At 42.9% G+C, this 13,531-nt stretch overlaps 1 protein-coding gene across 2 annotated transcripts in view; it reads right to left on the bottom strand.

Annotated features, from left to right (window-relative positions):
• Nucleotides 1-13,531, bottom strand: part of robo1 (roundabout, axon guidance receptor, homolog 1 (Drosophila)) — a gene marked incomplete at its 5' end in the record, with an annotated part of 109,894 nt that overhangs the window by 13,389 nt on the left and 82,974 nt on the right. For both annotated transcript variants that reach the window (XM_035680383.1, XM_035680384.1), the window contains 10 exon segments: nucleotides 288-330; nucleotides 1,809-1,835; nucleotides 4,727-4,927; nucleotides 6,943-7,114; nucleotides 8,986-9,107; nucleotides 10,024-10,255; nucleotides 11,977-12,098; nucleotides 12,215-12,381; nucleotides 12,477-12,645; nucleotides 12,861-12,942. In XM_035680383.1, the coding sequence (XP_035536276.1) occupies nucleotides 288-330; nucleotides 1,809-1,835; nucleotides 4,727-4,927; nucleotides 6,943-7,114; nucleotides 8,986-9,107; nucleotides 10,024-10,255; nucleotides 11,977-12,098; nucleotides 12,215-12,381; nucleotides 12,477-12,645; nucleotides 12,861-12,942 (1,337 nt within the window).

Genomic DNA, 13,531 nt, shown 5'->3' with positions numbered 1-13,531 from the left:
TAGGATGGGCTCCTGGCAGACTACATGGGGCTTTGTTCCTGTTATCATAACATACTTAATGCACCTCCTTACCCCTCCTGGCTCTCTGCTGCTTATGGAAGTCACAGCACTCCCCCTAGTGTTTGTTGAAGAAAAGTACACTTGCCCAACCCTAGTCATCTACTCAAGAGTATTTAGCTTTCTGTTGTATTTACCACATTCTAATAATCATTCAATTTCCCAAAATATGATTTGGAAAAAAAAAACACACACACTCTTTCTAAACAAAACAATAAATTAACTCTTACCTTCCAGCGCTGCTTACACCTTCTCCACCTCTCTGATAGGCCACTGAAAAGAGAAAAAATAATGAGTTTCCAACATGATTTCACTACAATCATTACTGTCATCACATCACCATCTTTGCTGTTGTCACACAAGGTCAAAACAAAATTACTCATTTAATTTTGAATTGAGCTATGATTTCTCTTTCTTAGTGTGTATGTGTGTTATTGTGTCAGTTCAAGTGAGCTTGTGAATGAATGTGTGTGGCATCATTTTGGCTGAGTCACACACACACACACACACACACACACACACACAAGCACACACAAGCACGCACACATAGCAACAGGAGCAGGAGGAGGATATGTAAGAGGCTTAGGAAGAACAGAGATGCAGGGCTCTTTGGTTTTCTGGCTCGGGCTCAGTGTGTTTGAAGCTCTGCGCGCTGCAAGTTGGACTCTTTCAAGGAGCTCTAAGCTGCCGGTGTGTGAAGGAGAGATAAACTTCCAACTTTAATTACAATCTCTTCTCTGAGAGGAGAGAAGGTGGAAGAGGGATAGGTAGGGCCTTAGCTGCGTTGATTCCTTGTCTCTTTTTCAAAACAGGAAGTGTGGTTTTGGTCTTTGCATGCAGCCAGAGGAGCTCTTAGATTAGCTCTCTCTGATGTAAAACAAAGCATCACAATCTGGTTCTAGATTGAAATCAGAATAATGTACTGTAACGTCCTGGTTTTACACTGGGTACCAGGGCAGAGGTTTTCTTCCTAAAAAAACACAAGCCTAACCACTGAAGCAAGAAGTATGTTTTACCTGACGGATTTCCAGCAGATCATAAAACAAACTTCCAACTGCAAAATTATTCTACCTGATAGCAAGCCTTGAGGCAGACAGAAACACTGCTACTGTTTAGATACGACCTCTGCACAGACAGGATCAGCCAGCATAACCACAAACAGTACAGTATTCTCTCTCTCTCTCTCACCCAGTCACTATTTTACATTCACCACTGCACTAAGCACTGCCAACACCCCTGACACACCTCTAGGGAACAAAGAACCTCAGGCGCATATAAGTCCATGATTGTAAGAAAAAGGAGGAGAGGCCCCGTAAATACAAACTTGCAGAGAGGGAAAAATAGAGGGGCACAGAGAGAGCTTTTATCTGTTTTACGCTGTGTCACTTCAATTCACAGATAACCTCCTTAGCTCCGCTAATGCTTGCCTATCTAATTGGTGCGTTGGAGTGCTAGTGGTGTGTCATTCTCTTAAATCCCATCTGAGGTTGCCAGCAGCCCTTTGATCAAGTTACTACTAGTTTTAACAGCTTCTCAGTAGTGTGGCCTGCTTCTCTTTGAGCATTACATTCTGACACGACCCAAACATTTGGTAGAGCGTTTATTTCTTGGTAGATATTTAAACTGCGTCAATAATTGGCTCCTTTTATTGGTACACATGCAGTATGTAAGGCTGGTGCTCATGTGCTGTACAGTGAATGAATAAAAAACAGGCTTACTGTAAATAATTAAAAAGAAAAGTTAATGCTTACCTGTTGGTGTGAAAGTAAAGGATGGCACTGTTGGGACAGAAAAAAAGAAATGCAATTATTGTTGAGTTATTATATATCAGCATTGTGTGGAATTGGTTCTTGTGACATAATTTATATACTGTACACATAGTTTTTACAAGTATTCTAGCCTGTATTCACACGCTACTCCCTGCCCTCTTGTCTTTGATCCCTGCAGACATCCCTGGACCCCAACTGGGAGAAAGTGAGTGTTGAGCCAGCTGCTGGTTCAAATCCTGGCCCAGATTGTCAGAGGCCTGCTGGGTGGAGGTCACACACTAGGGAGATATCTGTTGCTATCTAGCACTCACATCACCCACACAGCTCAATTACCCACACTCACTGGCGTGGAAGGGGCCCTTGTGCAAAACATCAACCTACTGTAGGCAGAGTTAGATTCTGTAATGGCTGGTGTGGTCTGTGGGTATCTTCTATTAAATGTACTTTGTTATTTACATCTGAAGAAGTGAAGAATGCTACAGTATTCATTGCAGTTGATGCAACATTGCACCATGCTGATAGTCATCCACTGCAGTGCCTTAAATATGTGCATTTTAGAAATGCTGCTGTCTGCCTTCAACCTACAGTATAAGCATCTGATAGGGACATCTGAGAAGATGTTGCCATGTTTCCTCACATTGTACCTGTGCCAACAAATGTCCTCTAAATGCCACAATCATCTTATCATGTTTGATTCTCTCCTCTTGATGTTCAAACTATTCTAAAGGTATGAGCGGTTTGATGGCTTTTATCTGTTTGATGAATGCCTTTGAAGAGGAGACGGGCCAACACTTGGTGGGCAAAACAGTCTGTGACAAATCTAAACGTGATTTAAATAAATCAGGTTTCTATTCTCACACAAGTAGACTGTCACATATGTTCAGTCCCAGGCTAGATGAAGCTGTAACTGAGCTAGGATTCGTTGCTGAGTAATTATTTGGTTGCTGCAATCTCAGGCTTTTATCTGATTTGTTTGGATTATTTCAGTTACAATACAATATTTTGTTCAGGACCTCTGCAGAATGGCATAATAACATTGATGCAATGTAGTGTAATTAGCATTAGTTCTGATTAAGAGCAATATAAGGTTGGTATGACTTCATACATTGGCAGGGAAATAAGAAAAAGCTCTTTGACATTTTTTGTTTACAAATTCAAATATGTAATCTATTAGAGGCAACACTGTAGCACACAGATGCACACATACAGTTCCAATTAAACCTATTTCACCCAGAGTGCAGATTGTTGCTTCATGTGGTTGCAATTATACTCTTTTCAAAACATTCTTAGTTACCAGTTCCAACAAAGACCGTGGCCTCTTGTGGTCTGGGTGTACGAGGAGAAGGAGGGGGAACACGTCTGCCTACTGTGCTCCTGAAGAGCTTTGTGAGTTTATGTGAGGAAACATCGACATACACATCGAGTCACAGAAAGTCGGAGGTTAACCTCAGCCTACACAGTCTTCCCTACCGCCTGGCCACAGGCCATTTCTGCACTCATAACGTCTTCACTGCTACTATTCTGTATCAACGTATTCTCTGAATAACCTGTTCTTAAGTTACTTTGCTTAAAAGAATACAAGCACTTACAACATTTTAGTTTTTTTTTCCATAGCAACAATAACTCTGAGACAAGTTAATCATAAAATCATTTAAAATGTCACTGGTGTATTGGTCTTTGAGAGGATGTTCGAGATGATATAAACCATTATGAGAAAAGCAACAGTTCTGACCATTAAAGATCACACAGGTATGAATAAAAGTTGTAAAAAAAACAAAACAAATACTGAGCTTAAGGAATCGCTTAGCTGATGTTTCTCTTTTTCACAGTTTCTAAAATTAGCATACCTGCAGTGGATTCAGAACATGGATAGACTGCGTTTTCTGTGTGACAGCCACAGATTAGCAGCAGCAACAGTTAAGTCAGTATATTGTCTGTGTGTGTCTCAAAGTTGAAGGGTGGATCTCCTCTAACCCTGGCAGTCAGCAGTAAACCTGAGCCCAGGAGTAGGGACAGTGCAGGTAGCGCTCACAGGCAGCAGCTGCACACCCCAAGGCCACACATTAAGCCAGCCCACACATAAATGAGACTCAGAAAGAAAGGCTAATAGCTCTCTTTATACTCTGACTATTGTGGGCAGAGGTTAGGCATGTCATGAACTCTGTCACTTCGACTCAAGTCAGGTAAAAACCCACCGTGTTCCGCTATGGCTACTTGAAGAAATGCAACGCAAACACATACGGGCAGGGATTCTTGGTTTTAAACATATTTAAAAGATATGGTAAGTAGAGACCATTAATGGGATTGCTCAATTCAACTCCCCTAAATCTAAAGCCCCACCTCTAAAAGGACAGCAAGACTACTTCAAGCATGTGAAAATGTCAGTATGTCCTTGATAAAGAAGGATTATGGCAAGACATTCTCTCTTTCCCAGCACAGTCAGAAGGGAGTTGCTAAAAGGGGAGTTGTTGGACCTCAAAATGTACTTTACAGAAAACACTCTTCACACACCCTTGCAGAATCAGCGTGACAGAAGTATGAAAAAGAAAGAAAAGACGTCTTCATGCAGCACTCTCAGCGGGAGTTCGCATCACATCTTAAAGTACTCCACTGGAGAGTACTTTCAGTTAGACTTCACCTACAGCGCGCCACAAAGACGTCTTCCTGTGAGTGACAGCCAGGATATGAGGTAGGCTGGTAGCATTTGGGATGAATAAGATGGAGGGGACTGGCTTGTAACAGAAATGAACATAGTTCCACACTAATTAATAATGTATTGCATTTTCTCACCAAATTTTGTCAGAGTAAACTTCTTTTTGACCTCAAGCCAGCACTGCAATTCAGAAATTCATGTAGATGTTCCTGATAGTGTTAAAGGTATACGGTTGCACTGTACTGACCCTTGCGTATGCCTGCATAGCTGCTGGAGAGGCCATTCCTTTTCTTACGGTGTCTGTACAACCAGATGCTGAAGACCATGAGGATGATCCAGCAAGCAGCTCCTATGCCTGCTATAAAGGCCGGCTGCTTGACCACATCTGAGATCTGCTGGGACAGCGGGTTCTCCTGGCTCACGGACTCAGTCATTCGGCCCGATGCATCTGAGGATGGGGAAACGATTGGAGGAGACATGAGAGCAGGATTAGAAGGATAATGGTACATTTGGTGTTGCAAATTTAGATAGCACACATGGAATGAACATGACAACAAAGGAGAGAAGAGCTAAAAAGAAATATTTAAAACCTAAAACTCAAAACCAAGTGGAAAAGCCTGAAATAGGACAAATATATTTCAAATAAATGGAGTCAACGCAGTACATAAATTTGAACATTCCTCTTTCTCCAAACGTACAAAAAGATTTTTCATCTCAGCGGGTGTGTACGAGGCTGGGATGTGAAAATGGAGTCGTTTCTCTCTATTATTCAAAAGGCTTTCATCGCAAATCCCAGTCAACAATGGCAGGTGAGCAGACGAAAGCAACCAAAGACATTCAAACAGAGCCTGTGCACCACACAAGACTGATGGAACCGGATAGGAAAACACAGAGGCATCACTTACACTGAGCGATGGTGGTTTAATAATCATATAAATAAATCCAGTGAGATCATCCTCAAACACAGACACCACAGTAATTAGCAAACTGAGGCACATCTGTGAAAAGCAGAGGTGTGAATGCCTTGAAGCTGCTTCTACTGTGAAATGCACTGTAAAGGCACCGTCTGTACTGCTGCTCACAACAACCAGTTCTCGGTCTGTTTTTCTCATCTGTCTATTCTCTCTGTGCTTCTCCCTCATGCGTGATACATGAAAGACTTTTCCGGGTTGCCCCACCCCCCGCCATTCTGAAATTTCTTCATGTTCGTGTTACTTTGTCTTCATCTCTTTTTCTCAAGTCTTTCATTCTGTAGCCACTCTTCTCTACCAACTTTTAAGCCAGAGGCAAAAACACATCCCCAATGAAACCGGCTCCCTGCCTTTACCCCTCCATACCCTTCCGTCTGTCTTTGTCTCAGTCACTCAGTCCATGTCTCCATTCGACTGCCTGTCCTCTCAATTTGTGGCCGAGTGAACGGAGCTTTGCCAATGTGACTAAGCAGCCCACAAGGGACTGTACAGGTATCTAGGCTGTGATGACGCATACAAGCTCAGAGTGTGACAAATGCATTTGGGTGAAGCGCTGGTCCCCAAGGCACATTGTTCCACTCCAGTGTTGGAACATGGCAACAATCACCACAGGAACTCTTCAAGGGAGAGAAATTGTATCAGTCACAGCCAATGCTTCTTCATGCCCATCCCAGCCCACTCAATCACACATTTAAAACCAGATGGAGTTCTCTCCTCTCTCTCTGCCTCATCCTGCTATTCATGTGTTTTCCATCCCTCTCCTGAGAAGGCCAGCGCTGAGGTTTGGGGAATGAAGATCGACACAACATCTCAACATATCTGTTCATCTAGACTAAAGGACAAAAAACAAGAAATAAATTACAACAACTAGCCCCAATGCAGTCTGCACTGTTTCTTAGCATTAATAGCATGTCATGTCGGAGCCCAGAGTGCAGGATTCATTATTGCCTTTGTTGTTTGAAGCAGAGCAGAGGAAGAAAACATTGCATCCTTGACTAGAGAGCGGAGCAGGGTGGGGCAGCCAGCTCAACAGCTCTGCCACACAGGAATTTAATGTGCCCACGTTGATCACACTGCCAGCTACTGGAGCTAAAAGCCATTTCAGTTCAAGTTCCCTGTCATTCAAACTCATCAAACTCTTCCGTGGCAAGTATGATGATGTTTGTATAACAGTAATCACTTAAATTATAGTTTTTAAGCATCACTGTTGATAATGAAAGGAAAAACAGGCGGAGGCTTGAATATGTCCGTAGCTACAAAGAAAGGAATTACATAATTGTCTGTTTACTTGGCAGAAAGTCATATTACTGAAAAGCTCTTAATTTGAGATGACTGGATTAATGCCATAATTATTTGTCAGATGATTGGGTTCCATGTGCAAGGATTGCCAGAGGACAAACACATTGGAACACAGCAAATGTATCCACTAGAGGAAAAACAAAATAATTAGCTGACCTCCTGTGAGAGAAAACTAAAGGTTGTTTCTACCCACCGAGCTGGAAGAAGGTGATATCGCTCTTGACTCCAGGACCTGCCCCGGTGCTGGCTGCTACTTCCACACTGTAGCGGATCCCTGGGGTCAGACTGGGAATCAGCACGGATAAGGTTGAGCCGTCAACTGTACGGTTGATGTGGTACCTACTCTCATTCCCCAAGCACCAAATCTGCCATAACAGAGACAAAGAGAAAGTGGAGATTGAGGCAATGTTATGAGTGTTTCGTGACAACATTCAGTCTGGTAGCAGCCACCAATCTGTGTCCTTATAATTGGTTGTTGCTGCTATTGCAGAATTTTAGCGCACTGTGGGTATTGTGTTACATCTCTGAGGTAGGAAAACATTTTACAGCAAGGCTTTATGTTTTACAGGCTGTGCTCAACACAGGGTCAGTATTAGCTGAGGTAGCCATAACACGTCTCTGTGTAGCCTTAAGCCCATGAAAAACAAATGGGGATCAGTAATCACCCCCATAACCCAATTTAAGCAGAAGCTAAGCGCTGTCACCCCCAGGAAGGAGAGCGGTCTCGCATGCTGGCTGAAACCCGGGTCACAAAGAGAAGTACACATTCACCTCAGCATGAGGCCTGGAGACCTGCACATCCTGAACTCCTGACATTCTGCTTTCTTTACCCCCCACCTCCTCCCACCAGTTAACTGAGTTGACGTACACACTTCCTTGGGTGTGTACTACACATGTGTGCACGTGCGTGTGTTTGCACTTCTGTGATGGAACTACAAAGCCCTGAAATTTTCGGTGTATCTTAAAAATTGCGGTTAGTGGAAGTGCCGCTAGGGACCGGGCTCGATAATGAGCAGGGAACGCTCTTGAGCAGGACTTAAAAACCATGAAATTACTCTAAAGCCTATCACCAGAAAACATTTACCTGGAAAAATTAACTGTAGCTTAACTTTCTACTGGCTCTGCCTCATCTCCCCTTTTGCCACTAACCTATATTCCCTGCGACACAAAAAGGCTTTCCAATTAAAATACATGACTTCCACAGCATAATGTATGAGAGGACAGCACTGTCCAAAGTGGGGCCATTACAAAAAGAGCACACATTATCAAGTAAGGAGGAGGAAAAGGGGACTCAGAGAGAGGTACTATAGGTTGAAAGATGCATTAGATGAGTGCCAGACCAAAGAAATGACTAGAATTATAATAGAGGTCTGTCTCTCCATTATTATGTCCTTCCAATACAGTCATTCTCATAGATGCGTTTCTCCTCTCTACTACATACACTTTAGACCAGCAGCCATTTTGACATGAGATAGGGAGGGTAAACACAGAAGTTGACCAATGATACTAATTAAGGTTCAGTTCAGATCAGTCAGGGTGCTTCTATTGTGCATGTTGTCTCATTCTCATTCTGTTCCATTTAGTAGCAGAGCCTTAATTCAGTATAATTGGTAACACCTGGGTTTCATGTCTAAAAGGCTGCTGGGAAAAAGGTTTATTACCTGCCTCTACATGTCTCTACTAAATTATAGAATACCTACAGTATAGTTAAGTTATATATAGTTTGTACTCTTTATATGTTGTATTATTTAATGTGTGTCAATACAAATAAACAGTTAAAATACACTATCTGTCATGGAATATGTCATTGAAGAACAAACACACAATGACCGACAATAAATAAATAAAGCTTAATCATTATTAAAGGAAAAACCTATCAATAATTACCACAGAAATTGCTCCTCACTGCTATTTACCTTTGGAATGCCATAAGATGTGTGAGTCTAGCATCACCACCAGATGGCACTGTTTCACAACAGTTTCCACCAGCTCCCCCGCTTTTGACTCTACTCTCCTGTCTCTGAGTCTCTATCATCACACAGAGGAAGAGCACTGAGGAGTGTACAAAGGTGGGTCTCAACCAGGAATTCATTACCTTTCCATGTCTGTGCATTGTCTCTTTCTCTGTTATCTACTCCGTCTGCCTCTCTGTTTGTGTCTCCTTTGTGTGTCTCTACAATACTCATCCCACTTGCTCAGACCCGAGGTAGCTCCTGGCTGTTTTCTTTTTTGTTACCTTGTACTCCTGGACCACCCCATTCTGCTCCTCTTCTGGAGGGGGTTGCCAGGAGACCATGATCGTGGTCCCATTGTCCCCACTCTCTGTCACTGTAACCTCACGAGGAGGGGCACTGGGGGCTAGGGGAGTAGACAAAAGATAAGAAACACACCTTTATATATGAGACTCCATTTTTACTTTATAATTGCATGCAGTCTCTCCCTGTCTCCCTTCATCCCATTTAGCTGTCAGAATTTGTCCTTTATCTCTGCGTGAGGCTGAAGCTCAGGTGAGAACAAAGGACTAATAATCAAAATTATGATGCTTTTATCTGAAAACTGAGTCTGCTTAATACAAGTGCTTTTGTGCGTAAATAAAAGCAAATAACAGTTTACTCAAAACAGACAGGGAGTTATGATGATGAGGTGTATGGTGGTTTGTGAACGCCAACCTGTGGTCCAACGGTAATTAAACTGAAATAATTAGGAATGCAACATAAAAGATATAATCACAGTGTGAGTGAATGTTATAAAAAAAGGCATTTTTTCTGCTTATGAGAGAACAAACATTGTGTTTACAGCTCCGAAAACAATTATCAACAAAATTGGGAACAAAGGAGAATCCAGCAGAAAAAGATCAAAACACTCCCACACATGCAACACACACAGACACTAGAAAAACACTCTGCACTCACATTTCTCTTAACTGTTCGCTACAGATTAAAATTTGCAGTTGGGTTTCAACCAAACCTCATGAGACTGCCACAACCACACCCTATGAGAAATTAGTATAACACTTGCACTGGAGTGTTGTATATGGGTTTCCATAGGGCCTTTTAAAGAGCTGAACATGCACCGTAGCATGCTTGAATACACCGCATTTGAACATAACATAATCCTGCCCTCACTGCCTGCTGTGAACAGCTGTTGTATGCTCGCACACATGCAAGCTGTGCATATAAAATTTGTGTAAACATGGAAACATGCATGCACACATGCAAGCACTAAAGCAAACTCACACAATCACACACAGTCACACACATTCACATCCCCCCACCTTCCTCCAGCGTCTTGCCAATTTTGACATCACTGTCTGTTCCCTGGAATTCATTGAAGAAGGGGCGGACTTTGAATTCATATGTGACCCCCTTCCGAAGCTGTGGCACAACAGCGCTGTCTTCCCCAGGGGTGCGCACCTCGAACACAGCCCATTCGCTCCTCTGCAGCCCCTCCGGTGAAGGCCTGTACATCACCTTGTAGCCCTGGATGTACTGTGACTGCTGCTCCACCTAGTGAATGGCACGGGAACACAGACAAAGACGGTGTCAGCTTGACTTGATTAGCTGCTTCACAGTTCACAGTGGAAAATGATACAATAATGTAATAGACTGTAGCAGCACTGGACAGCGATGGATTCGAGGAACTGACACACCAGGCACTGTAGGGAATGGGGTGCTAACTCATCACATCACCCCTCTGTTTATCCATCCACATCTACATCTCTTTTTGACTGTCTGTCTATGCGCCATTTGAAGCAGCAGCGATTTGTGCAAACCACAGTATGAGGTCATTGGCCAGAGGTTCCTCTAAGTCTGGAGCTGGTTAAATAGGGCCCAGGCTCCCAGAACAGCCTGTCTCATCCAGTCCTGCTCTCCAGTGTACTGACTGGCTGCTGAAGTCAAGGAAGAAGGGGAAACGTGAATCTACCAAGTACCAGAAGTTGAAAGTAAAACAGCATCTGATGTAGGTAAATTAAGAGAATAAGTGTAATTGGAAGGGATTTGTCTGTTAGTTTAATCTAGGTATAATTAATGTTGCTTTGTGATCCAGCATTGTTCGAGAAAAGAATAACCACTAACCAGTATGCTAATATCCCTATGAGTCCCTGTGGAAGGCAAGCAGCACTGGCTTGTAAAGATTTTAGTGATTTCTTTATCCCTTCCCTGTAAAATGCGCTGCTGGCTCAGGTGGTCTTCATTAGCCTGAAAACTGTGCAACCATTTACCACAACACAAAGAAAAATGTAAAACCAAGAAACTCCACACTGGGAATAGATTTAAGCCCACAAAACAAAGAAACCTTGGCTCTTAACTATAATGTCAGACTCCCTCGTGTCGTGTGTTTTTTTGCAACATTCCAAGGAGACAGGGTAACTGGGCAGTAATGTTTTAAATCAGTCTTGACATGTCAGTATCCTTTTCACGTTTCCTCAGTCCCATTCATCACTCACTATGGCACTTCATAATACCTGGGAATGCAGGGGTGGCCCTATGTCAAAAGGCAAAACAGGGACTGTTCTTACCCTACTCCAAGCCATCCCACAGACTAATATCTACTCTGTAAGGTGGACAGCCATGATGTATAGTTGTACTGTCTCAAAAAAAAGATACATTATCAATTTCAGGTGAACATTAGTACTTCATTTTCAGCTTGTAACAGCAAAGAAATACTATAAGCTCCCAGTCCTACTTCTACTTCTTCCTCTTCCACCTATCCGTTTTAACATCTGTAAGCCATTTCCACTTAAGAGCATGAGTTGGCCGCCTCTTCCTTCTCACTTGTATTATTTTAACAGCCGTCAAGTGTTTTCAATCTGAGAGGGCACAGACTGGCACGCCACACACTGCTATATGGTACTACATGGTCAGCAGAAGGCTAGGCTCTGCAGTCTGTCTTTTAGGCGGTTGAGGGGTCCACTGTGGGCAAAGCTGCAGATTTTTGGTCTCTGGCCAGTCAACCAGTTCAGGCTCATGCCAGATGGACACTAAGAACACTTGGACTGTGTTCCAGGCCGCTGTCTGTCGTGTCCTTCCTCTGTAGGGTGCTAGGACGTGAGCACATTAGCTCGGCTGAGTGGCCTGACAAATTGACCATAGGCATATCACTAAACTAACCTTGGAGCTTTGGTGACCAGCTGTACCAGTGATCCATATGGCAATCTGTAGCTGGCTGCAGCTGTCTTAAGGAAAAGAAGTAACAATAGTGCATTCATGGAGAAAATTATACTCACTGTCCACTGCACCCTGACAGATGAGGAGGAGAGAATGGTCGGGTTGTGCAGGTGGATTACCACTTCTCCCAACTCCCTTTGGATCTGACGATGGTCCACACCCTGACTGGTGGGAGGGATATCTGTTTGCAGAAGCACAGACATCAAAAATGAATGATCCTGTCTTTAACTACAGACAAAAAACAAAATGCTGCTGTACTGTATATCAAATTCACATCAGTAAGAGGGCAGTTCTCACCTTGTGTTTTCACAGCATCAGTGATAGGACTGGGATCACTCAGCCCGTAGGCATTGGCTGCCCGTACTAAGAAGAGGTAGACTGCGCTGGGCTTCAAGCCCTTAAGTACAAATGACTCAGTTTTCACATGCTCTGCCAAGGTCTGCCAGCTGCTCCCTGATGCATGACTGTGGACACACAACAGAAATAATTAAGGTTTAAAGGGTTTTATAAAGGCGATGCAAATATTTTATTTATTAATCTTCAAGCTATTTAGCTTTACCTGAAGGCCTCTATAATATAGGAGGTGGGTGTGGCTCCAGAATTAAGGTTAGGTTTCCATGAAAGGGTGACAGAGGTGCGGGTAACATCAGTGACCTCAGGTTTGGAAGGGGCACTGGGGATCAGGTTTGGGTCAGTAGGTCTGTTTGGCTGGACTGGCACTCCAAACTCTGAATGTATAACAGACAGAAGGAAAGAAACGGGGAAACATGTAGTTTATTTATATTTCCCAGTACGCAGAGGCATGCAAAACATCTCCACTGAATATTCAATATTACTAAGTAACTCAAAGTTACTTAACTCTTATTACATATACATACATATCACGTAATTTAAAAAATGCACACTGATAGACAGTAAATCTCACAATTGGGTTTAAGCTTACCATGGACCTCTAAGAAGGCTTTCCATGAGGCCTCTCCGCTGGGTGTGGAGGCGATGCATGTGTAGGTACCAGTGTCACCAAGCTGGAGGAGGAGGAGGAGGGAGGAGGATATTTGGTTAAATGTTAATTATTCAATGTGTGCCACGGTTTCCTGAACTGGTAGTAGTCTACTCCTTTTTTTTGCCTCTTGCTATCTCTCCCCCACCATCACTGCTCTGCTTATTGACATTCTAGTGGAGTCTATAGCAGGCAGCTGTCATTGGCTGATAATCTCAGTATCATCTCTTTCATAGCAAAAACTGGGGGGAAAGCAGCTGGAAGGGCCAAGTGGCAGACCATTTCTAGTCCAATGGAAAAGATTTTCACAGGATCATAGACTAATTGGAGACCGTTTTCTCTCTATACCATCCCCCTGAGTACCAAACAGGAAAGTGACTGCTCTGTGCAACAGATGTGGTGACAATCTTTACTGAAGATATATGATGGAAGCATGATTATTAATACAGTTTTAGATATAACTTTCTTAAGAAAAGTGGGGTTCACCAAATTTTTAGAGCACAGTTTGCGTTGGTGAACTATAATGTAGTAATTTGTAGTTTAGTTACATTTTAGTACTTAGAGAGCTATCTATCAAGCCAATTTTAATAATGGAAATTGCGTTTGATTTGGAT

The sequence above is a fragment of the Morone saxatilis genome, unplaced genomic scaffold (genome assembly GCF_004916995.1).
Source record: "Morone saxatilis isolate NCDOM2014 unplaced genomic scaffold, NCSU_SB_2.0 Contig8, whole genome shotgun sequence".
Taxonomy (NCBI): domain Eukaryota; kingdom Metazoa; phylum Chordata; class Actinopteri; family Moronidae; genus Morone; species Morone saxatilis.
The sequence above is the reverse complement of the archived record's forward strand: the minus strand, read 5'-3'. Positions and strand labels throughout refer to the sequence as shown.